At 40.6% G+C, this 25160-nt stretch overlaps 1 protein-coding gene across 1 annotated transcript in view; it reads right to left on the bottom strand.

Annotated features, from left to right (window-relative positions):
- Positions 1-25160, bottom strand: part of RASEF (RAS and EF-hand domain containing) — a 77581-nt gene that overhangs the window by 3831 nt on the left and 48590 nt on the right. The window contains exons 7-16 of the mRNA XM_033236978.1: positions 23792-23860; positions 22078-22162; positions 21040-21128; positions 17434-17668; positions 16992-17129; positions 16730-16877; positions 14951-15032; positions 13613-13727; positions 9514-9633; positions 7003-7079 (exon numbers count right to left, since the gene is read on the bottom strand). Coding sequence (XP_033092869.1) covers positions 7003-7079; positions 9514-9633; positions 13613-13727; positions 14951-15032; positions 16730-16877; positions 16992-17129; positions 17434-17668; positions 21040-21128; positions 22078-22162; positions 23792-23860 — 1158 coding nt within the window. The remainder of the gene's footprint in view (positions 1-7002; positions 7080-9513; positions 9634-13612; positions 13728-14950; positions 15033-16729; positions 16878-16991; positions 17130-17433; positions 17669-21039; positions 21129-22077; positions 22163-23791; positions 23861-25160) is intronic.

Below are 25160 nucleotides of genomic sequence, written 5' to 3'. Positions count from 1 at the left end.
TCTCCAAGATGTTATGAAAACCCCCAGGGAAGTATCCTTCCAGGTGCAGCCACTGGGCATGCTTGTGAAATATGAAGACCAGAAGTCTCACTTTAGACAAGCTGAATGGCTATCTCTGTGGGCGAGATGAGTGCCTCCCCAAGATGGCCCCAAATAATTCTGCCCTTCCTTGTCAGTGCCTGATGCCTCTCCCATCAAGAGGTGAAGGTTTGCCTCCCTACCCTCTTGGTCAGAGCTGGTTCTCTACCTGCTTTGACCAATAGAATATGGAGGAAATGGTATTCTGTGACTTCTAAGCCCAAGTGTTTATAATGCGGGGCTGCATCAACCGTTACCCCTTTTGAAGTCTAGGGTTCAAGAAGTCCAGGGTTCCTCAATGGAGAGAGGCCACCGGAGTGGCCCTGGGGACTGAGATGCCACATGGAGTGAAGCCACAAGGAGAAGCACCCTGGTGGCTGACATCAGGCCCGAGCCACAGCCCTGGTGGCCATCTGACTGCAAACATAGGAGATACCCACACAAGAGCAGTCGAGAAACTTTCTGGCTGAGATCCAGCCACCTTTGCCAATTGTGAGAAATAAAATTTGGTTGTTGTTTTGGGCAACTACATTTTGGGATGGTTTATGATGAAGCACTTAACTGAAACTACCAGGAGTCTGTGTGTCTCCAGCAGAGCCACAATGCTCAACAGAAATACAATGGGATCCATACATGTCAGTTTGAATTACTTAGTAGCCAGATTTTTAAAAGGTAAAAAGAAATAGGTAAAATTAATTTTATCAATATATTTTATTTAACCCAGTATAGCAAAAATATGGTCATTCTGGCATGTGGTCAATAAAAACACTATTAATGAGATAATATGTGGAAGGCCTTCAAAATCCAGTCTATATTGATTGCATACAAGCACATCTGAATTGGATTAGCCACATTTTGAGTGGCTAGTGGCTACCAAACTGGCCAGCATAGCTGCAGAAGGTGCCGATAAATCCTACCTTTTGAAAACCACTGCACTGTCAGTTGGAAAGAAGACATCTCAGCAGGGAAAAAAATAAACTCGTTCTAGCTGTAGGCCAGCTGGTAAATGCAATATACATGTTTTTCATATTTGATATATACCCCAAACACACACACCCGACAGGAGATGGGTGAGTAGTACTATCCTCACCTCACAGATGAGGCAACAGAGACTCAGGAGAAGAAAGAGGAGACACAATTCAAACCCAAACACCCCGGAAGACTCATTTCAGGCTGCTGACCTCCAAAATTGTCAGATAATAAATTTGCATTATGCAAGCCTCTACATCTGTGGGAGTTTGTTACAAGGACAACGGAAAATTAATACAACTTCCAAATGCAAAATCTCGGTCATTCTGTCATCGAATAAATGCCCAACTTACGCCAGGCTCTGGGACCTTCAGCTAGTGAGCGTTGAGGGAGAGTCAGATGTCCAAATAAATAATCTCATGGTCCTGAGACAGGAGCTACCACAGATGCACTCTGTGCCTACAGATGTGTTGTGGGCTTCACGGAGATGGGGCTTCATAGAGACTTTTGATATTGGAGAGACCTTTTGAAAGAATAGAAAAGGAGACTCCAGGTGCAGGGAACGGCATGCAGAAAGGCAGAGGCATAAAAGAGCTTGGCCATGATTGGATGAAGTTTGCTGTGTCTACAGATTATCATTCATTTGGGAAAAAGAGATAGAAATTCAACCAGAAAGGTAGCTGAGGTCAGGGTGTGTATTTGTTTGTTTTCACGCTGCTGATAAAAACACCCGAAACTGGGAGCGAAAAGAGGTTTAATTTGACTTAGAGTTCCACATGGCTGGGGAGGCCTCAGCATCATGGAGGGAAGCAAAAGGCACTTCTTACATGGCGGCAGCAAGAGAAAAATGAGGGAGAAGCAAAAGTGGAAACCCGGGATAATCCCATCAGATCTCGTGAGACTTACTCACTATCACGAGAATAGCAGAGGAAAGACCGGCCCCCATGATTCAATTACCTCCCGCTGGGGTCCGTCCCACAACACATGAGAATTCTGAGAGATACAATTCAAGTTGAGATTTGGGTGGGGACATAGTCAAACTGTATCAGGCTGTAATGGGCTATCAGCCATATGCTAAGGAGCTGGGACTCTGTGTTGTTGATAGGACACCAATGTGGGGTTGGATGTAAGAAAGTAAATATTAACTGGATCTTTATTTATAAAGATTACCTGATTACATGGTAGAGGATGAACCGATATTAGAGAAACTCTGAGGCAGAAATTCTTGCATTAGCCCAGGTAGGGAATTTTGAGGCCTGAACCAAAGCAGAAAAAGGGAGAAAGCGAGAAAAACGCATGGATTCAAAAGAGACTGAAAGATGACCTTCAGAAGCCACTGGAGGCAAGGGGTGAAGCAAGAGAGAAAAAGAATCAAGACTGATTCCAGGTGACTATTGTTTAATTGTAATTTTGGTAGACTCCTGAGAAAGGGAATGCAGATTGAGGGACACGTTTAAAGCCACATGAACACACTAGGATTTGGATATGCAGAGTCACCATGGCTATGGAGCTTCCAGTGGGGAGTTCACTCTAGGCCTATGGAATTTTAAAGAGGTGGGGAGTTAAAAAATACAAAAACTGGAAGTTACCAGATGGTTCCAGAAGCTGTGTGGATGGAAGACATTAGGCAGACAGAGAGCAAAAAGAAACAGAGGACAGCCAGAGACCCTGATTACCAACATTTAAGCAGCAAGCCAGTGATCCAGGTTGGTGGTGAAGAGTCCTCACGCTGCCACTTACTAGCTGTGTCACTGAGCAAGCTGATTAAGTATTCTAATTTCCAATTTCCTCATCTGTAAAATGGGTACAATAACCATAGCATCTTCACTGAAAAATTCACATCTCTCTTTTCTTGCAGATCCAATGGCCTCTATCAGCTACGTGCCATATGGCTGCCTGGTCATATACTGTCATTTTTTTTTCTGTAATGTTAAATTGCAAGGCCAGTCTTTTAATCCCTTGATGTCTCTATTGAACATAGCATGGGACTATGCACATGCTCAGTGCCCATAATGCAGACATTATTGAACCTGAAAGCAAATATTAAGGGGGAAAGTATATACCCACACTTTCATCTGGCCTTCAGCCAAAAATGCAGGCATGCTCCACTTTAAGGAAATTATAAAGATACAGTTCCAAACATCTGAAACAGATTTAAGGCTGGGATAATTAGGGTTCACCAAAATCTACCATACACTTAACGACTGCAGTTTAAATGGCTCAGTCTTATGGACAGATTTACACCCAATGGGCTCAGCTCTGATGCTGAACTGATACCTCAGCCTAAGTTTTTTTGTGTTTTCTCCAATTTAAGGCAATTGATAATTAAATGGCTCTTGAACTTGAATCTATTGCAACATGTTTACAGCCTGTGGTTCTGGTGATGGCAAATTTACTTGCTAATGGGACAATGGTCATGAACGACGGCCTATCAGCACTACACGGAAACTGTGTTTCTAGGAGAAGCTCTTCCTGGGATTGAGAGATTTTCCAAGAAAATGCAGAGTAGTTCAGGTTGTTAACCAAATATTTATGGCCTCCCTTTAAAAATAAATTGTTTCAGACAGTGCAAACCCATACCTTCTCCTAGTTTTATGCCATTATATGATCTCACCCTATGAAATCTAAATTGAGAACATATATGTTTTCCATTATACATAAATTTCCCAAGGTTGTAAAACTTGAACAAATGATAATTTTACCTGTGGAGACTATAACATTTCCATTTAAAGGTTGGGTAATTTGATAAGCAAATCTGAAGGCTAAGTATAAAGCAACTGAAGTCTTCATATGTTTGGTTTATTTATAATTTTTATATTTAACACATCACTAACATCACTAGACGCCCAAAGCCAGGCCATAATGCAATAACAATAAAACAAAAACCTCTATGAGAAATGATTTTCAAGAAGTTTATCTGATTTCTTTACTTGTCTAAAGCTTTTTAAAATAAATATAACCTGTCCATAATGTAGCTGAAATAACCTAGTTATCAAAATGCTTTTGCATACCAGTTGTTTTAAGTAAACACACACAAGCTGGTGTCCAAGCTTCACTGTAAGCAGGGCCAACACCTGGCTGACCCAACATGCCTCATAGGAGCAGATGGGGAGAAAGTCAAAGGAAACTTACAGCCTCTCCCATCCTTATGACATAATAAAGAGATCGATTCTTCACCAGGGCACTTTGGAACCATTTAACTTTAATACGACCCCATAAGACAATTGAGCATTAAACAGTGATTAAGATATTCAGTGGAGTACAGGCTGTCAAATACAGAGTCACAGACTGTTAGAATTAGAAAGGACCTTTGAGGTCATTTTCTTAGCCCCCTCCCTCATTTTACAGATTAGAGTTGCCAAAAGAAAGACAGGGACTTGTTCAAGACCTCATAGCTATTTAGAAATAGATTTAAGAATGGACTTGGAGCCTCGTGACACCATAATCCTCCAATATGCTGGGGAGCAGCCAGTAACCACATGCAAGGCTTGACCCGCTGCATCCGTCACTGCTGCATGGGAGCAGCAATGCCGTGCTCCGTTGACCAAGGCTAAGGCATCCCAGGGATGCTCCAAAGACCTGCAGATCCTTCCCTGCCGCCATCTGCCCCAGCAACTAGATCCCTTCCATCCAGCAGTTCTCAGCAACATATGAATGAAACACCAACACAGCCATTTGAAAAGTAAAAACCTGACAATTCAACAGTTATTTGATCTTTAGTGAAGTCAAATTCTGCATTTTACTGAACACTCCCCTCTTTACTGAATGTAGCTTGTTTGGCCAAACAGCTGGTGTTCCCTGTGTACCCACAAGTGCGTGGAATCTGTTATTCAACGCGAGAGATAAAAGTTTTACTCTGACTCTTTTTTCATGAATGTGATATTAGCCCATGATTCTCCTACTATTCACAGCCAAAAACAAACGAACAAACAAAAAAACCCAAGAAACCCCATCTAATTTAGTTGAATGCATGGGTGTTCAAATATTCGCTTTTGTTTTCTTTTAAAAGATGAAATGGTTTGGAGGTTTGTCCCCTCCAAATCTCCTGTGGAAATCTGACCTTCAGTGTTAGAGATGGGGCCTCGTGGGAGGTATTGAATCAAGCTGGTGGCTCTCTCATGAAAGGCATAGCTCCATCCCTTGTGATGAGTGAGTTCTCGCTCTGAGTTCACAGGAGATCTGGTTGTTTAAAAGAGTGTAGCCCCCCCCCACTCCTCACTCCATCGTCATATGACACGCTGGCTCCCCTTCACCTTCCACCAGGAGTAAACGCTCCCTGAGATCTCACCAGAAGCCAAGCGGATGCCAGCACTAAGCTTCCTGTAAAGACTGCAGAACCCATGAGCCAATTAAACCTATTTTCTTTATAAATTGCAGTCTTGGGTATTCCTTTACAGAGATGCACAAAACAGCCTACTGCAAAAGGAAAAAATGTGCTAGGGCACATTCAAGGTTAGCACTGTTTTTGCTTGAAACAAAAATGATTTCCAGTGTTGTAGGGGGAGGTGGCTATCTTTCCTGGACTGATGTCAAAGAGGGAAATGTTCAAAGACTCTGAGTGTGAATACAGGGCGTCTGCCAAGCTTGCCACAAATTAATGCCAAGCAGGACACGCAAAGTCCATATCCTGATTCTCTTAAGTGAGGGCAATAGTTTATCACATGGCCCTAGTCCAAACATTCTATTAATAGAACTCTATTTTATTAAGCACTATAAATGCCAAGTCATTAATGTGTATATGTGAGTGTGTATGTTTGTGTGCATATATATATATATATAGTGTGTGTGTGTGCGTGTGTGTGTGTATATATATATATTCTTTTTAATAGAGACAAGGTCTCACTATGTTGCCCAGGTAAGTTTCAAACTCCTGGGTTCAAGTGATCCTCCTGCCTTGCCTCTCATAAAAATGATAAAAATAATCACTCAGGAATTAAATGTCCATCAAGAATCTGTTTCCTCTTGGCCAGCAACTAGCACGTCCTCCTTCCCGCTAACTTTTCCTTCCTGGATCCAGCAGCCTCCATATTGCTGAAACCAACGGGATCTGCTGGAATTACAGGTGTGGGCTACTGCACCCGGCCCTAAGTCATTAACTGAAAAACAGCATTAAAAACATTGCAAAGTATTTTAACTATCAATGTTCACCAGCAAAAGATGCCAATTATCATACTAAAATTAAGATTCTTATAAAACCTTACAAATAATCAGAAAAAGAATGACATACCTAAAGTTATATTTTAACTTTGTCTGCAATTAAAGATGATTGCTCTGAATTTTGTAATGTACATTTTGATTTTTTTCCTTTTTTGATATTTAATCCCTTTAGGCCAGTAAAGAATAATCTTTTCATTTATGACAGAAAACTAGGTAGAAGGGAAAAATCTAATGTATAATGTTATTTCCTAAGAATTACTTCAAGGATTGAACTACATACATTTATATCCAAGTTCTTTAATGACGCTATTTTCATTCTATTGTACATCCCAAATGTTATTTATTATTAACACTATTGCCTTAGCTTAATAATTACCTAGGTAATAATTTTGACAAAGTGTTTCTAACTGGCATGACATACAATTTGCTTTGCTTTTTCCCCCTTTTTGCCCAGGGAAATATCATAATTGACAGTTGTATTCATAATAGTCCCTTGTGTATAAAATCTGGTTCCTGGAAATGATTCATACAAGTCAACTATTAACTTTGTGGTGACATTTTTCAGAAATGTCAACGACACCTCAGATGCATCTCTTTTGTTTGGCAGTAAAGATATTTTGCCAGTATTCACAGCAACGTTGCCAGTTTTTATAATATCCACATATTTATTTCTCCCACCATGACTGAAAGATAAGAGAGTATTTTCCCGCATATATTCTATCTGCACATTCTGGACAAGAAATGTGACATATGCAACAAGCGAAAATTCAGTCCTACATCCATTTTCCCAAACGTTACCGAGCAAGGTGCAGAACAGCTTCCACTATGTTAGAACCATCTTTGGCACTTGTTTCACAGAATAATGCCCCGTATGTCTGTAGAAAAGAAATATACACAATTAAATGAAGCCCTTCGTCGAGTTTCCTGAAATTTTACCCTTTTAAAATCAGTAAAATAAAAATATGTTCCTACTGAGCATGCTAAGAGTAACTAATAGCTAAGAAACTGAATTCAGAGTTCCAGTACTTACAAAGAAAATGATTTAAGCATAGTTACTCCAGGAACAGTTCCTAGTTGGAGGATTTTTACTTTACATTTAAAAAATAGAACATTTCATGTTTTAAGGTTTTTATTTCCAACAGTCAAAACACATGCTACCAAAAGTTCTTTATCAAATATTCTGAGACAGATAAAAATGAGTTCAAGATAACCACTCAGGATTTAAATGTCCATCAAGAGTCTGTTTCCTCTTGGCCAGCAGCTAACACACCCTCCTTCCCGCTAACTTTTCCTTTCTGCATCCAGCAGCCTCCATGTTTGCTGAAACCAAAGGACACGCTCTAGTCTTCTATTACGCAACCTCCCAGCCATACTGCATATGATATCATGTCACTCTCCTGCTTCAAATCTTTCAATGCCTCCTGTTCCTCTTTAGATAATATACAAATGCTTTTCCATGGCCAATGAGGCCCAGCTTCACGTGGCCCCAGGCAAGCTCCGAGCTTCACCTTCCACCTCACTTATGCCCCCTCACTCACAGAGCTGCAGTTTCCTCTGCCTTCCTCCAATTCTCCAGTGTCCGCAAAGCCTTCGCACCTCGGGACCTTTGCACCTGCTCTTCCCATCACCTAGGTTCCCTCCACCCTCCACCAGTCTGACACCTACCTACTTCTGGGATTTTTAGGTAATGCTGCCTTGAAGTTAAGATTCAGTCGTTCCTAAGCCTGAAAAGTCTGTATTAGGACTTCCCATCATAAACTTTCTGAGCACTCTGTGATCCTCCTGCACAGCAACTGCCACAATTATAATTGCTCAAGTTATTTTTGTGTGTCTTTGTCTGACCAGCTGGAGACGTTTTCTCCTAATAAAGGAGAACTAAGTGTTGTGGGCCTGGGTGGGGGTTAAACAGTCCTGTGGGGGACAAGGGAAGAAGGTGACACTTGCTCTAGAACAGAGAGAATGAGAAAAGCCAGGAAATGGGGAAAAATGCCACAATGGGAACTTTACCCACGAGCCCACAAATCCATAGAAAATCTGCAAACACCACAAAGCAAATGCATTTCCAGTAGAAACCGTCAGTGCTGGTGTTGACCTCCACATCCACGGCGATATGTGGTGAAACAGAGACTACCTTTGAGGATGCGGGACTGTGGAGGTCACAAGATGCATAAAGAAGCAAACTGTGGGAACTCTGGGAAATCGTGGAGAGGGAATAAAGCTGGCAGGCAGCCAAGAAGAACCAGATCTCAAAGTGGCTGTGTGGGACCGTGTCTAGCATGTGGATTTCATGAGCTTAACATCTGTCTCCCTCAGATAGTAAACAATACTAGGGCAAGGACTGTTTGCTGTGTTCTCTGCTCTTGGCCCAGCACATAATGAAGTGTTTTTTTTACATGGTGGATACCAATAAAAACGGATTGAATGAATCTCTTCTGCATTTCATTGCCTAGTTTTGACATCACATTTGGTGTGCAGTTCTAAATTTTAAAACAAGAACGATTATTCCAGCTTAAAATATTAAAACTGAAACTTCCTTTTGAAGTTCACATACATATGCTACATAGTAGTTCTTTCCTGGTGCTGACAACAGACAACACTATCAACATCACATCAGACTGCTGCAATATGAATTTATTTGCCCCAAAGTGCATCTAAGTACTTGTATGGGTAAGACAGGTCAAAAGAGAGCCAGGTAGCATTCTGACATGATGACAGATGACACTGATGGGAGAATAAACACTGCCCATGACAACAATCTGAATAGGAATGAGTTTATTCCTGTATACAAATGCATACTCCAAAATGCATATGCATTTGTATATGGGAATGATTTTTCATATCAACTAGACACAAATCTTAGAGAAGAAGTCTTCCAATTCCCTTCCACACAGGTGAGACACTGTACCATCTTCTACCTTTGGCATTATAACCCTCTGAAACCGAAGCCATCTTTTCAAAACAGGACACCATTTTCTTCCTTTACTTGGATTCCAGGACTAGAGAAGGTTTCTAGGAACTAGGTGAGAGGGAGGAGGAAGATGATGGGATTATTTAGGTTCCTTTTTGTCAATGATACTCAGTGGGAGAAAATGATTATGCAATTGTTTTACTTTCCAAAGGGACTTAATCCTTGGCATAAAAGAGGTGGGAGTCATGGCAGTTCTGCCTGTGTGAAGGACAGAAGCCTCAGATGGGGGAGGTTTGTCAAAGGACCTCTCAAGCAAAGGTAGACAAAAGTGAAAGGTCACTGACTTCAAAGCCATCAAACCCCTATGTTCTCTTCCAACTCTGAGGCTTCCTCACTCTTACCATGGCCAGTTTCTCTCCAAAGTGCCCTGGGACACATTTTTGTCCCTCTGCAGCAGCAGTGTCACGAACGTCAGCCTTGTTTCCTACCAACATGATGGGAACAGTCTCCTGGGCTGCATCCTACCAGGAAGAAAGAAAAATGGGGCACACATCAAACACTGGACACATTACGCTGACCACAGAACAACAGCAACAGCAATTACCATTTTCCCTTTGCCCCCTTTGTGCCAAATCCTATATAGAGGATATCTCTAAACCTCAACGCATCTCTAAAAACAGTCATACATTTTCCCATTTATAGAAGAGAAAACTGAAATTCAGAGACATTAAATAAGAAGGCATAAGGGTCAGGGCCTGGGTCCAAACTAATTCCATAACCCTTGCCTCTATACAATGCCCCATCCTTAGGTTAATGAAAAGGCTAAAAGGCACTGGGATTAATCAGTTTTACGGCAAAGGAAACACATATCTGTTAATTTCTTATCTCTAGCACACAGAGCACAACAAGTCAATATAAACTCAAAAGGCATGACCACAGAATCATATTTGGCTGTGGTGCCCACATAATTTTCTACAATTGTTACTTCAAACACTAGTGATCACAAGTCAAGTTCATTATTACAGTTATAAAACACACAGTAATTCTTCAGCTATAATGAAACAAAAAGGCAGTTTGGAAGTTCCACACTCACTGCTCTCTGGTTTACAACAAAAGCAAAATATAAAAGTCCTGAAGGTCAACATTTTTCTAAGAAAGAGTCAAGGACCAATCTTTCAAAGTAATGGTTTCTAAGATAAGGCTCCCATGTCAGCCTATGCAATTGTCACAGGGTCCCAGAGTCACAGTGGAACTCATGGAATGTGAGATGAGTGTGGCAGAGTCAAGTCTGAGACCCACCCCTCCACCAGTTGGACCCACTGGCTGTGTAAGATCAGGCAAGTTTCTGCAGGTTTCCGCTGCAGTCTCCCAGTCTGTAAAATGAAGGACTGAATGAGGGCATACCCCACCTCAGCAGGCTATGATGAGAATACAAGAAGACAACCTGACTAGCATAGAAACACAAGTTTCTGGTTCCTAAATAAGAGAAGTGGCAGCCCTGAGGAAAACATGTGGAAATTACTCTTTGCAGTGACTAAAGATACCTGCCTACTCATTGGGTTTGGGGCTATTCCTGATGCAGGATCAAAAAACGTGCCGCAACATGAAATTGTAATTGACTTCCTTTCTCTTCAGGCAACATTCCTTGGACAGAAGGCTCCAGAGTGTAATAAAATCAAAGGAAAGAAGGGAATGAATGGCCTTCTCCAAAATTAGCTGTTTCACTCATTAATGTGCTAGTTAATTGTCTTCTTTGATGATCTCAGGATGCAAGGGGCATCACTTGAAAGTTATTAGTCAAATATTCATTTCAGTAAGCCCAAAAATCCAGGCATCTAAATGACGTCTCAAAGCCACAGAGGTAAAGGGCACCTCCTTCAAGTCTCAACTTAAATATCTCCTTCGCAGTGAGGCTGCCTTGATGAAAACAGCAGCCCACTTCCTCATCGTCAGGCCTTTCAACCTGCTCTCATTTTGTTTCTATAACATTATCACCTTCTAGCATATCATTTCATTTATTGATCTATGTTTGCTGCTTTTCATCGGTCTCCCCTACTAGAACACAAGCTCCATAAGGATAGGGCTCTGTTTTCTGAACAGATATATTCCAAGAACCTAGACTGCTACACAAGGACCGGGTAGATAGTCAAAAAATATTTTTGAATGTGTTAAAGTTGGGAAGAGATCTTACATCTCAAGTATCTCCATTCGGCTTTTACCCAAATATTCAATCAATAAAATATTCATGACAGGTAAATAAATGGCTATAATTTTACTTTATCCATACTTCTATTACAAGATTTTTTAACTCAGCAGTTTTCCATCGAAGTATATCAATTATTAATTAAGAGGGTCTGTTCACCGCTGACAGTCTACTGCTTCTCAATCCTCTGGTCTATCCAGGTGATCACACCACTCATTTCTACCCATATTTACAGTAGCCATATAAACTGTCCCTGCAGGATTTCCTCAAATTAGAAAGAGTAAGCCATGGAGAAACTTCACTGTGCCCATTCTTTTTCTAAGGTGAAAGTCAAACGCCATTAGTAGTATCGAATTTTTCATCCAGAACAAATTTAAGAATTCATCTCTTCTACAGTTTTCTTCCTTTTCAGACCCTATGAAAAGGTGATACCAATGGCAGAAAAGATGTCTAAGCTCGTGAAGGTGCTTTGCAAATTATGGCAGTGGCCACTCGACATAAGGGTTATTTCGCTGTGGCTGCTCAAAAAAAAAAGCTTTTGTGCATCCTCTTCTTCAGCATAACCCAAAGATTTTAAATAAAGACTAATCCAAAAATGTCAACAATAAAACAATTTTGCTGTGGATTTTAAACACTAATATGGATGAGTTAGGGTTATCTGTTATTCTCTGGACTTACTGCTCTATCCCAGGGATCTCCATTTGTTCACTTGCATAGTCACCACTCCTCTATGCTCTAATTACACCTTAGGATTCCTTTATATTTGAGATGGGGGTCTCGCTGTCACTCAGGCTGGAGTACAGCGCACAATCATGGCTCACTGCAGCCTCGACCTCCCAGGGCTTATGTAATCCTCCCACCTCAGCCTCCCAAGTAGGTGGGACTAGAGGTCTATACTAACATACCCAGGTAATATTTGTATTTTTTGTACAGATGGGGTCTCACTATGTTGCCCAGGTTGGTCTTGAACTCCTGGGCTCAAACCATCTGCCTGCCTTGACTACCCAAAGTGCTGGAATTACAGGCCTTGGGATTCCTTCTTGATGTCAGAGGCTTCTTCAAGTAATCTTCTGCTCACGCTGGTGCTTTATCAAAACGGCAACCACTGTTGAATCAGGAGGTTTGGTCTGAGCCCCTATTCTATTCCTAATCACTAAATAAGTAAGTGCTACCTATGCTTTCTATGCTTCAACTTTCTCACAAAATATTAGGATAATGTTTTTTAGTTCATTTCTCAGATGCTAGAGAGATGACTATAACACGGGAAATTTTGTGAAGTAAAAACGTTACATAAATGTAAACACACTTTCACTGTGTTTACAATCATTTTAAGTCATGATAAGTTGGTAGAACACAGTGCATATTTATTTATCACCGTTAAAGTCTTACTGCCAATTGCAATCAGTCATTTCTCACATTACTTCTTTAGTTAGAAAGTGAACAATAATGCCAGAAGCTAAATTGAGATCTGACAGCAACCAGTCCTCTGTTCAGCCACTACTGCAATTTAATGCCTGTTTAAATTACAAATAATATACTTACTTGAAAAGCTGTATTAGCCGCTACTTTTATTTTTCAAGAGAGCATGCTGAACCATAGCTTGAACTGCAGTGTTATGCTAATAACTGCTGGCAGCATGCTAAATGGGGTCAAAATCATTTCCTGCTTTTCAAAATTATTTACCATGAAAACAGAGGACAGAGACATTCCTCAGGTGAAAGACATCATCTTATTTAACCATAGAAAGCATAGAAGCTACGCTCATATTTAAAATACCAGTTGGTATTTCGGTAGTACCTTGAGACATCTAAAGATCCCATATCACTACCAGAATAAGGTTGAGAAGAAAAGAGAGCTCCCATACAATTTGAACCTTGACACACACTCATATCCAGATGGTGTTTCACCTGTACTTCCCATGCCCATGGACACCCCTACAAGCCCCCAACTACACTACACACCCAACCACACCATCTCCTTGTTTGTAATAGCTTCTTCCTAGGCTAGCTGGAGTTTTACTTGCTTACAATGGGATTCTGATTTTATCTATAAGAAAACCTAGAAGTTTTATTCCCCAAAACTTCCTTCGTTAGTGTCCTTGGCTTCAGGGAAATGTGCCCAAATCCTGAGGAAGAGATGAATGCTGCCAGTTCTGCCTGTAGCATCCAATTCTTCCAGATGGCTTGGATCAATGGTTCCTAATCAAGTTCATTTCAACAAAGAAGAGCAACAGCATTTTCCAAGATAGCCTAAAACTTCCTCATGTAATTTTCTGTTTCTCCATTGTGATTTCTTACCTCAATCATATCTACCCATTCTCGTATATTAAGAAAGCTTTTCTCACATGTAACATCATACAGCAGCAAAACACCATCTGCCTTTCTGAAGTAAGACTTGGCAATACTTCTGAATCTGAGAAAGAGAAAACCACATAATCAGTCAGTTTGTGTTGCCTCATTCTTCTTCTCTTTTATGCTCATTTTTTCTCATCTTCTAAAATCAACACCAAATTGAGAAGACTCTAACTGCAATATACAACTGAGAAATAGTCATTTCAAAGGTCTTGAATGACCCAGTGAAAGGTAACAGGATGAGAGTCTGGGTGACCGACTTAGAAAACCCAATCCTTCTCCCTACCAAACAACCCCAAAAATGTCTACAATCACCAGAGCATCACCAGGGCAAGGTTGGAAGCACAGTTTCCAAAAATTTCAACCTCAGCAGCAAGCTACCAGAAGCCACATGTGGGACACAGAGGGGCTGGAAGGAGGTACAAACTAGAGAATACTTAGTTTTGGTGGTGGTGGTTAGGGAGTGTTGTGGGTGGGTGGAGGAACTACCAGTGTGGAATGCCGTAACATACCAGGACTTTACATACATGGCGGTCAGGGGATTTGCCGTGGGAAGAGCACACCTCAACACATAGGCCCTAACTCGAAACCCAGCGCAATATTTTATAAGTACTTTAAAAATACAGTCATGTCAACCACAAATATTTTTTAAATGTTGAAATTCCCAGTCTGCTAGAGAATATGAGTGCCATGGGGACAGGTATTCATGCCTGTCTGTTCACTACTGAATCTTAGCATGCTGAATAATGCCCGGTACAGAGGCAGGCATCCCATACTTATGGGTTGAACAATTGAATGATTTTGTTCCCAAGGAGTTAGACAAGATTAAAATCTGTGCTGAATGCTCTGCTTATCGGTAAGGAATGCAAGGTAAGTTGCCATCACCAGATGCGAGTCCGCTATCTGGTTTGTGCCTCAGAGCTGAGTGGTTCTCTTCTCCATCATTTATTGTTCTACAGCCAGGGAGCTCCTCAGGCTGTCACTGCACTCAAAAGTGCTGCCTCTCTTGTTAGCAAAGGACACTCTCTGTCTCAACTGAACATCGGCTCAAAAGAAGCTTAAAGATCCTCTTCTCACAGCAGTCATAGGTAAACGAAGGAGAAGATGTGCGAAAAGATAAGCATTCTAAAGTTATAATACACTTTATAATTATACATGTAATTATGCATATAATTATAAAGTATGTTATAATTATAGAATTTTGAGTATGAAGAACATCAAATGGCCTGCAAGGCTTGTTAGTGCAAACCCAGGAGAGCCCACAGAGCTGCAGAAAGCACTTGCCTTTCCTGACCAGCTGTATCCCAGAGCTGCAGAACTGTCCGTTCTCCATCCACAATGAGGGTTTTCATTTGGAAATCAACTCCTGAAAAGGAACATGAGAGTGGAGAGCATGATGTAAATAATTCCATTGGCTTTTTACTTTCAAGCCCTCTTTAGATGAGGCAAAAGCCAGTAAGCCACAGCTCAGTCAGGGAGGGAGGAATGAACATGACCTTTAAGGAGAGTGACCTTCCAATAGGAATGGCAAGTCAGACCACACGTGTGTGCAGAGGCACCATCTGTAGGTTGGCTGACTTGGGGAATGATTTAATTTATGAGCCAAGGGAAAAATCTATGTCTTATTTTCCCTGATGACTGGATGAACTCAGTCATATTTGTATGTGTGTGTGTGTGTGGGCATGTGTACATGTGTGTATGAGTGGGCGTGTGTGAATGTGCAGGTGTATACTTGTATGTATATGTGTAGGTGCAGATACCTGTTTTGTGTATATGGATGTATGTGTATATGTAGGTATATGTGTATAAATGTATGTATATCTAAACATGTATACATATGTGTGTGTATATATACACACGTCAGAGCACACACACACACACACGCATCATGGTCTCTGACAACTGAACCAAATACTGTATGTAGTCTTTTTATGAATCAAATTGAAGTAAACGTTCAGCTTTGTTATCCTGAAGAGTGTATCAGAGAACCATAAATTTACAAAGACACCCATTGTGAAGAGGACAGTCAGTCTGTTCTAACATTTCGGGTGATCAAAATAAGAATTCTTCAGATGAAGAAGAAAAATAAATGATAATTTGCATATCTTCAGTTCCTTTTACTGATTATTATGCACATTTGGGAAATCAGGATACTACTTGTTCTACCATTCTGTTGTGAAGGTGGGGAACGGAGCATATATCTGGCTATGGTTTTGACCATAATGACAAAGTGACAATATGGATTGTCATCAAATGATACCTTAGCAGAAAGGGTTTTCCTGGCCACTCTGTGTAAAACCGCACCGCTCCCTAAACCTCTTTTTTGTACCTTTTCCCTCCATTGGGACATAAGTGCAGTGCAGGCTGGGATTGTCAGCCTTCTTCACTGTGTATCCTTTGCACCTACAACAGCATCTTGCTTTTAGTGGAACTCAGGAAATACATGCTGAATAAATGAATCTGATATCTCAGGCTCTAAATTTGATTTGATTCATCTGATTGGCTAAGCAGATATCTTTTTTTTTTTTTTTTTTTTGTGGCAGGGTCTCACTCTGTCACCCAGGCTGAAGTGCAGTGGTACGATCTCGGCTCACTGCAACCTCCGCCTCCCAGGTTCAAGCAACTCTCCAGCCTCAGCCTCCCGAGTTGCTGGGACAACCAGCACCCACCACCATGCCTAGTTAATTTTTGTATTTTTGGTAGAGATGGGCTTTCGCCATGTTGGCCAGGCTGGTCTTGAACTCCTGACTTCAAGTGATCCACCTGGCTCAGCCTCCCAAAGTGCTGGGATTACAGACATGAGCCACCGCACCCAGCCAGGTATCTCTGTCCTTTTAGTCTTCCTTTCCTAAAAGCAGGTCTTGGCCAAAACAAGAAGGACCTTTCCATAGACTAGGAGACACACACACACACACACACACACACACACACACATATCTATATATGTGTACATACACAGAGAAAAACTGTTTAACTGAGTATCTGTGTATGTAATTCCTGAAGAAGAAAAAATCAAGCTAAGGAAGATCATTTTCCCATTATCAACCAAAATAGGAGCCATACCCAGGGTGGCGCTTATATTTTCTCGAAATTCATTCTTGCAAAGTCTCATGAGGAAACTAGACTTCCCCACTGCAGCGTCCCCAGCAAGCACAATCTTGTAAGCCTTCTGTGAGCTAAAAGATTTAGCGTTGTCATCTACCAGGTCTGTCTGGGGGGAAAAGCCACAGTGAATGACAAAGGTTTGCCAGTTTTCATCCTAATAAGTAACACTGCACAGAAAATAAGCAGTGTTCCTGAATAGGAGTGTCTCAGAGACACCTACCTGGGCGGAGAGTGGTGAGATGGGCTTTCTTGATGAACTAACAATGCTGCCTTCACTAACAGTTCCTCGGGGCTTCCAGTCTAAGATGGAAGCCACATCTTCCAAACCACATGTCTCTTCATCCCTTATGTCAGGAACCTATTTTTTAAAAAAATGTCAGCAGTTAAGAAACAAAGCCTAAAATGTATATATTATGGATTAAAAAGAAGAAAACTATGCAGCTAAATCAACAGTCAATGCTATTAATATTCGGGAATAGAGTGACAGTGAATGGAAATCCCAGGGAATTTCTCCCTAACTCTGTGGAGAAAAAAGCATTTTATTAACTATGCTTTATGTTTGTGACCTTTAAAACAGATTCCCATAACAGACAGAAGGCAAATAAGGTGACAGATTTCAATCACGTAGAAGGCCTAGGAGAGCAGTGGTTTCTAGGGCTTACATCTGTGTCTGAAGCATCACCTCCAAAGCTCTCGTGCACCCCGTGGGACCTCTGAAATCCCCTCTGGTGCTTGTATTCCACTTCTGAGTCATACTCATTGGGATCTCTCAAGGTAGACAAGCCGCTGTCGAAGCAGCTTTCAGGCAGGCTGTCGACTTCACAATTTGTCCTCTGCAGAGGATCACAGAGGGCCAGGGAGTCACAGTCCTCATCCACATAGGAAGAGCGGGATGACCTGGTAATAAAGGGGAAGACCAATTTACCTGAGGGCTGGGGATGCTCAAGAACGTACAGGCAATAGACCACATGCTATTAGATGGAATCAAGTCGGCCGACATTCTCACTTTTGCTAAGAGCCTCAGTGTATTTCATGATTAGGCATTAGGGGAAATAAAATGCTCAAAGCAGCATCAGTTCATTCTATGCAGCAATCAGTTAAGATAAAGACCCTTACATCAAACACTTAACAAACAAGGCCATTTAAAAAATCATGTTATTTCCTGATACAAAAAGAATTAGGGTACCTAAGACATAAACACAATCTCAAGTTGTATTTATAAAAATGTATGCAGAACATATGAGCCTTTTTAGGTCAGACTATATTCTGAACACTGTGTCCATTTCTGGATAACATCTGTACTTAAAAGGGCTGCTGAGAGCCCAAATGGAAAAGGCAACCACAATGTCAGACTCAAGACCCTCAGATCTGAAAAATAAGATTCGGTGTACTGAACTTAACCCTTAATGGTTTCTCTCTTCAAATACTTGAAGAGCTGATACGTGAAGAAGACCACATCCTCTCAGGCTGCACAAGACAAAGTAAGATAAGCTTTTCTGGGTGTCATATTTCTCATCAACATGGCAAAAAATGATAGGCAATTAGAAACATCTGATGAAAATGATAAGCAATTAGAAACATTGCTGGAATGTATGATTTGACACATAAGTTTTCTGCCACTAAATGTTGACACACCGTCTAGAAACACTCCTCTGGGAGATGTTTCATAGGGAGGGAGGTGCCTCAGATAAAGGCTAGAACTCCTGACTTCTACAGATCTTAACATTAGTGCAACTCTGGAACTTTTATAAGTGAGGGAGAAATTCACATCGAATAAGAGAATCAAAAGAAACTGTATACATCCCTGTTGACTTTTGCTTTTCCATTTGATTTCCATAAGAACCTAAGTTTACCAATGATGGTTATGACTTATTTACCACCCACTACACACCATGGGCACCATCCTACCAATACGCTTACGTGAATCATTGGAAAGGGAGAATAAGCACGATACACAGGTCTTCAGATATGAGAAACAAGAAGTAGACATGCTTAGATGAGAGGTGAGCTTAACATAATCAAGTATGAGCCATGTAAATCTGAGAAGTCAAAAGTATTTTTATGCCATTAGCAAATGTTTAAAATGAACTAAAAAGATGATTTAACTTTCTCTCTCTCAATACTGCTCAATTATAAAGTCTTTATTCTGAGCCAAGAATTTTATATCATATCTCAATCTATGTAGCTAGCTAGGTGTGTGCATGTGTGCATGTGAGTGTGTGTTCATATATTGTTAATAACAATAATAAAATACATTAATATATTTTAATATTTATTGTTAATATGTATTATTAACAATAACATTGAAAATATATTGCTAACATATTATTGCATTATTTATAAAACTCTCCTTCTGAAACTGATTTTAGGTCCATCTGTAAAGTACATAAGAAAACCATTCTAATTATAATCTACTACAAACTACTTCAGCTCCATGTCTTCACCACTGGTTATGATTTATTTTAAGCCCACTTGTATTTTGACAAGGAGCAAAGAAAACATGAAGTCCCAAATTAACAATTCACCTGAATAAACAAATAAACATCTAGACTCTAAATTGAAAATATAGGCACATTCAGCATTATGTAATATACCCATGTAACAAATCTGTGCATCTACCCCCGAATCTAAAATAAAAGTTGAAAAATTTTTCAAAGTAAAAATAATAAAAATAAAAACAGGTACAGGTCAAACTTTCTCAAACTCAATTGAACTGCATATCCTTTTCAAAGTCAACCATCTTGCCAGTCCTCAATATTTCATTATAATTAACTATGTAAAAGTACAAAACAAATTAAATTTTTGTTAGAGTTCTTGCAAAAGATAAAGCCAAAATAAATTTTAAAGATAAAATCAAACAAAGCTATAAAAACAATATAATTTTATTGTACATCTAATTTGATGTATAACATGCTCTTATTACATTTTTATATTAGCATCAAAAAGAAAATAAAATGTTAACTTCTTATATCAAAATAATCACCCCCCACACACACCCAGAAAGGGCATGGTGTTGAGGCTATGGTGGTCTCTCGTTACAGCTCAAGGAAGTAGGCACATGAGTGTTATATCACTCAAGCATGTTGGGGACATGATGACTTTGTCCTGTAGAATGTTTTGTTGATGAGCTCTACTCCAGTTCTTATGAGCCTTTCATGGTGTCTAATCTTTTCAAAATGAATCATGGTGAAATTTCTGAAATACTTTTCAGTTGTATACTTTTCCCCCCAATTTGCTTAGAATCATTTTAAATATTAGTCAAAAATGACATCACACCTACACATTTAAAAAAATCTATTATTTCTCAATAGCAGAATAGTCAGCTATCTATAAATCAAGCCATTAGATTTTTTTTATTGAGCAAATCAGTAAACAGTAGAAACAACTTAAACCTGATAGAATTTTCTTAGAAGTGATCACCAATAAGCCTTCGTAACAGGTCTTCCTAAATGGCAACCTGACCATTTCTAACACCAGGATGTTAAGTACATTATTCTTGTTACCAAAAGTACCCCAATGAAAAGGGGATAAACATGAATCTAAAAGTCACAAAGAAATAGAGAATTGGAAACTTTTTGTTTATGCTTTCACTTCCAATTTCAAATTTTTGACATATTACAAAATTAACTTTTAACTAGCAACACTGGACATATGTGTATAAACACACACATACACTCATGTAATCTCTAAGTGATTACTAGGTCTCACGTAATAAAAAGCCTAATATTTCAGTTCATTTGATTAAATGCAGGGCTAAACTCTAACTTTTGGTAAGCCTCTGTGACTCCTTCAATACAGTAGCTATTTTATAAGGATCTAGTAGCCATATTTATGTTTGCTTTGAAAGTTTCCCTTTTCTGCAACATAGCTCACATAATATTATGCTGAGCTATTAAATATTTACAGATCATGCCAATAGTTTCAACATTATACACCAGAAATACTGCAGCATCATATACCATAATTCTACTTGCATCCCTGAAACATCTCTTATTGAGTCTACTTCTAAGAAACAAGACATGATTAGAGATGAGGTAATGGTGAGTATATAAAAAACCAACTCACAACATCTTCAGGAAATAACTTTACTCTCTCTGAAACACTTTTAATTTTTACATGATTCATGTTTTAGAAACTTTTAACATCATAGAAAATATAAATTAGTGACCAAAATATATTCTATTATTTCAATTCACCTCCAAGGAAATTTACTTTCCTTTTAACTGTGATCCTGAACTCGAACAAAAAGTGAGGACGTGTTAACATACCTGTCATAGCCTAGAGGTTGAGGGGAATGACCAGTGAATTTGGGACTGCTTCTAGAAATGGTATTCCCTGGTGAGATATTATTTATACGCTGTAATATAGAAGTAATTATTTGTTAGTTCATGTAATTTTCATGTAAACATTTTATATACACACAGGCACACACAAAGCCACTTTTTAAAACTGTATCACACTATTCAAACTTCTAATATAACTAAAAGTTATATTACACTACCTGAGCAAATGTGAGCAAAAAAATCAAGGGAAACATTGCGACGAAGATGACTGCCATAGTATGCTCGCCTCCTCATCCTATCTTACGTCCAAACCCTACTGCACATTCCATAAAGGAGTACTGTGGTTCCCCACATTGCCAGGACCGTGAACCACCAACTTCCTTGAACATGTCTCTTCTTGAACCACAATTTGGCTTAGTAACTGACCCCTCCATATCCCAATATGACCCTGGAATCTCACACGTGAAGCTGACTTCCAAAAGTGGGATAAAAGGCCTTGTGACAAATGCAGTCTGGGAGAGATGCTTACAATTCCAAATGAGCTAAGCTGATTTCTGTAGGAGGGTTTGAAATCCAAGGCTCCCATTCTGAGCATCTCACTGGCATAAAGAATACTCACAAGGTTAAACTCACCCCTCAGACAGAAGCACCTTCTCCCAGCTCTCAACTGGGCAGTATTTTATTTTCACCTCTATGGGATTCTCCTATCTATCTGTGTACATCTTAACTTCCTACTACATGATAAACTCTTTCAGGCCAAAGATTACATCTTACACACCTATCTCTAGATTCCTAGAACATCTATAAAAAGAGTTGGTTAACATCGAGACACTTATTTCTTCAGAGGGGTAGTATACTTTTTAATTTGGAAGAATGCTGCCTCGTTTCATTTTATGTAAAGACCTCATTATTATAAGGACTTATGTGACGTTCTCCTTTAAGAAATTACATTATTTTCATCAACACCAAAATACTCCACCACTAGAAAGAATGAAATACAGGATAAAAAACTATGTGGCATACCAAAGATCTGTTGAACTTGCTATAACTGTTTTCAAGGGCACTTCTAAGGCCATCATTACTGTCATGTAGCTTCCGGTTAGCTGTTCTGCAGGGTAAAGAAACAAGCAGAAAGAGAGACAGGGAAAGTATCATTGGGGGGTCACTGCCATCACTTTCTTTTCTAGCTGTAACATTCAGAATGTGGAATCGCTTATCATCTTCCGCAACTTTCCACCACTTCCCTTCAAACCTCATAAACGGAGGTAATTTGTTACTTAAAGTAGAAAAGCTGAATCGATGACTCCTCTCTCCTTAAAGGTCACAGGGCCTTGCAGGAGTCACCTGTCTGAGCTGTGGAACTCACTCTTCCTTCAGGCAGCCCTGCTGACTGAACAGATTTCATGCAGGTCTTCGAAAGCTCCCTCAATGCCTGAACCTGGCCAGCCAGTTCCCACATGTCAGAGGTCAGGGATGAACGCAGTGTGTTGTATCAGGCCTCATGCTCCTGGCAGCTCCTGCATTCTATGCACGGCCTGGCACTGTTCCACCTGGCACCGTTGTGTAGCAAGTAAACACTTGGGTGATGATCTCAGTCAGATCTGGGTTCAAATCCTAACTTTTATTTCCATATGACTTAACAGAAGTCATTTAAGCTGTCAGAGCTTCAGCACCCTCTTGTACAGCACAGCTATGATTCCACAGCTCCTACCCCACAGAGTGGCCAACCTTCCCCAGCTTAAGCCTGGTTCACCCTTCGCATCTTAGCTCAATCCTCACTTCCTCCAGAACACTTCCTTGACCTTCTTTGACAGGCCAAAGCTCCCCTTAGGGGACATGTACCTTTCTTTTGCTGCATCTCTCTCATTTGGCCTTTTATATTAATTCTATAATTATTGATCCATTTCTCTCTTCTCCTAGACTAGCCCCATAAGGAGAAAGAGATTTTTCACCCACTTCCCACTCTATCCTTTACTCCTGGCATACCTGGCCTGTAAGAAGTACTGACAAATCTGTTGAATGAATGAATGAATAAAATAACTCAAAGGATTACTGAAATGCATGAACTCTACAACTGCCGCAGGTGAGACTTAATAAGCATTCAAAAATGGTGGGAAAGAAAAAAGGTCAAACCTGACCCGACTTCATTGGGGGGAACTGAAACCAGAAGACAATGCGGCCCGGGTGGAAGAGAAAGAAAGGGGAGGGAGAGGGCTAGGTTTTGTGGGGAAGACTCTCAGAGGATGGAACTGCTATAACCTAGTCATAAAGCTGACAGAGTGGGTATATCTCTACTTGGGGAGAGGAAAAAAAACTAAGAAAAATATACTTCTAAGTAAACACAACAAACTGAGAAAGAATTGTGGAGGCAGAGCCCTGTGGCCCCACTAATAGGAGAAGCCTGAAGAACTCGCGGTACAGAACTCAGAGAAAGCTGAGTGCTCAGGGCTGTTCTTCTTTATAGAGGCATAATAAAGACACACTGGACATATCTCCTGACTTCCCAAGATGTTTAGAGATTTACACTCTATCCCTCACATCTGGATAATTTATTTAGGATTATAAGCATCAGAAAGCTAAGAGGAGATGCCAAGTACACACCCACAGAAGAAAACACACACTGAGCCACAAATGCAGTCCTCAGAACACGGCAAACTCACGTTCTATGTGTTATGTCTTTTATTAACAAAAAATAAGTGAAATGTAAATGTAACGAGCATTTGATCTGATAACTTACTGGAGTATTTCAATTTGCCTCTCAAGACTATTTCGATCTTCTGTGTATCCTCGGATTATTTCCAGATCCCTGTAAAATTATATTTTATGTTTGAGTGAGAATTAGGTGTCAAGTCCTGCCTCACCCATATCTACCCTCCCAGACCCTTTTCCACCTTTTTCAAAGACGAGTGTCCTTGGCCACAGTTTTCTACCTTTCCCGTGCTCCTGCTCTGGGCCTCTGTAGCCTCAGCGGCCTCCTCTCCTTCTATGACTCCACAAACACATTCACATCCTGTGCTTTCTCCTGTGAGGCTCTGCCCCACCTCTGACATCACAAGCCTAGAGATTCTCCTCCTCAGCCCATCTCAGCACCCACCAGCTCTTCCATCCCCACCCTCGCTGACCCAGCTCTGTTCTCCATGAGGACTGAACCTCCTGAGTCCCTTCTCCTCAGGGCGTCTCAGAAACTGTGCCTTCAATCCTCTGAACCTTCCCTGCTCATCCTTATATAATCCCAACTCCATCTATTTTCTCCTTTCCTGTGATTCCTTCCTCTTTCCCTGTCTCACCCTACTCCTGCCCTCCCTCCTCTCCTTACCTAAACCACAGAGACCCCCAAAGAACCAGGCTTGCTAAGCGCGTGAGACACTCACCCTGTGGCAATCCCTCTGTTGCTTTATGATGGAAGCTCTGGCTTCTTCCCCAAACTGCACTCAGAACACAGCCCTCTCCTCCAGCCCCTATCCCGCTGAGCACACAAACCTCATCACTAGCTTCCCAAAACGCCCAGGCTATCTTTGGTTCACAGTATCATCTGCTCCCTGGATGATAAAAGTACACATTTCCTAAATGTCTATAGGAATTTAAGTTCCTTAACCCAAAATTCGGGGGCCTTCTATTATAACCTTAAACTAGCTCTTAAACTTTTTAATTTTTTTAAACTGTTGCTTTTCTATTCAAAATGTCTCTTTCTGCCCTGTGGTCTGACTGCCTTTCCCCAAGCCGTATCCTTCCCTATGTTCTGGCCCCTGCTTTGGTGACTGCCTTACCTGGAACATCTCTGAGACTCTCTTTTCCCATCTGTAAAATGGACATAATGAAGGTCCCTGTCTCACTGGATGTTGTGTAGACTGGATCAGTTAATGCCTGTGAAGGACCAGGACAGTGCCTGGCAGGCGGCAGTGCCACCAGCTCTGAGTTGCTGATGGTGCCATCCTGGCTGCCTCTCCCCCCTTTCCCAGCAGAGCTATCTTTCTACCTAGGCTCACCTCCAGCATCACCTCTTTAATACCGTTCTTCACCTCTTCTGAACTAAAACAAAATCTTTTCTGTGATCACACAGCAATTAACCCAAACCATGACTACGTTAGTGGCACTGCTTCTGATAT

The sequence above is a fragment of the Trachypithecus francoisi genome, unplaced genomic scaffold (assembly GCF_009764315.1).
Source record: "Trachypithecus francoisi isolate TF-2019V2 unplaced genomic scaffold, Tfra_2.0 Lachesis_group16, whole genome shotgun sequence".
NCBI classification, from domain to species: domain Eukaryota; kingdom Metazoa; phylum Chordata; class Mammalia; order Primates; family Cercopithecidae; genus Trachypithecus; species Trachypithecus francoisi.
Note: the sequence above shows the minus strand (reverse complement) of the source record. Positions and strands in the feature narration are given on the sequence as shown.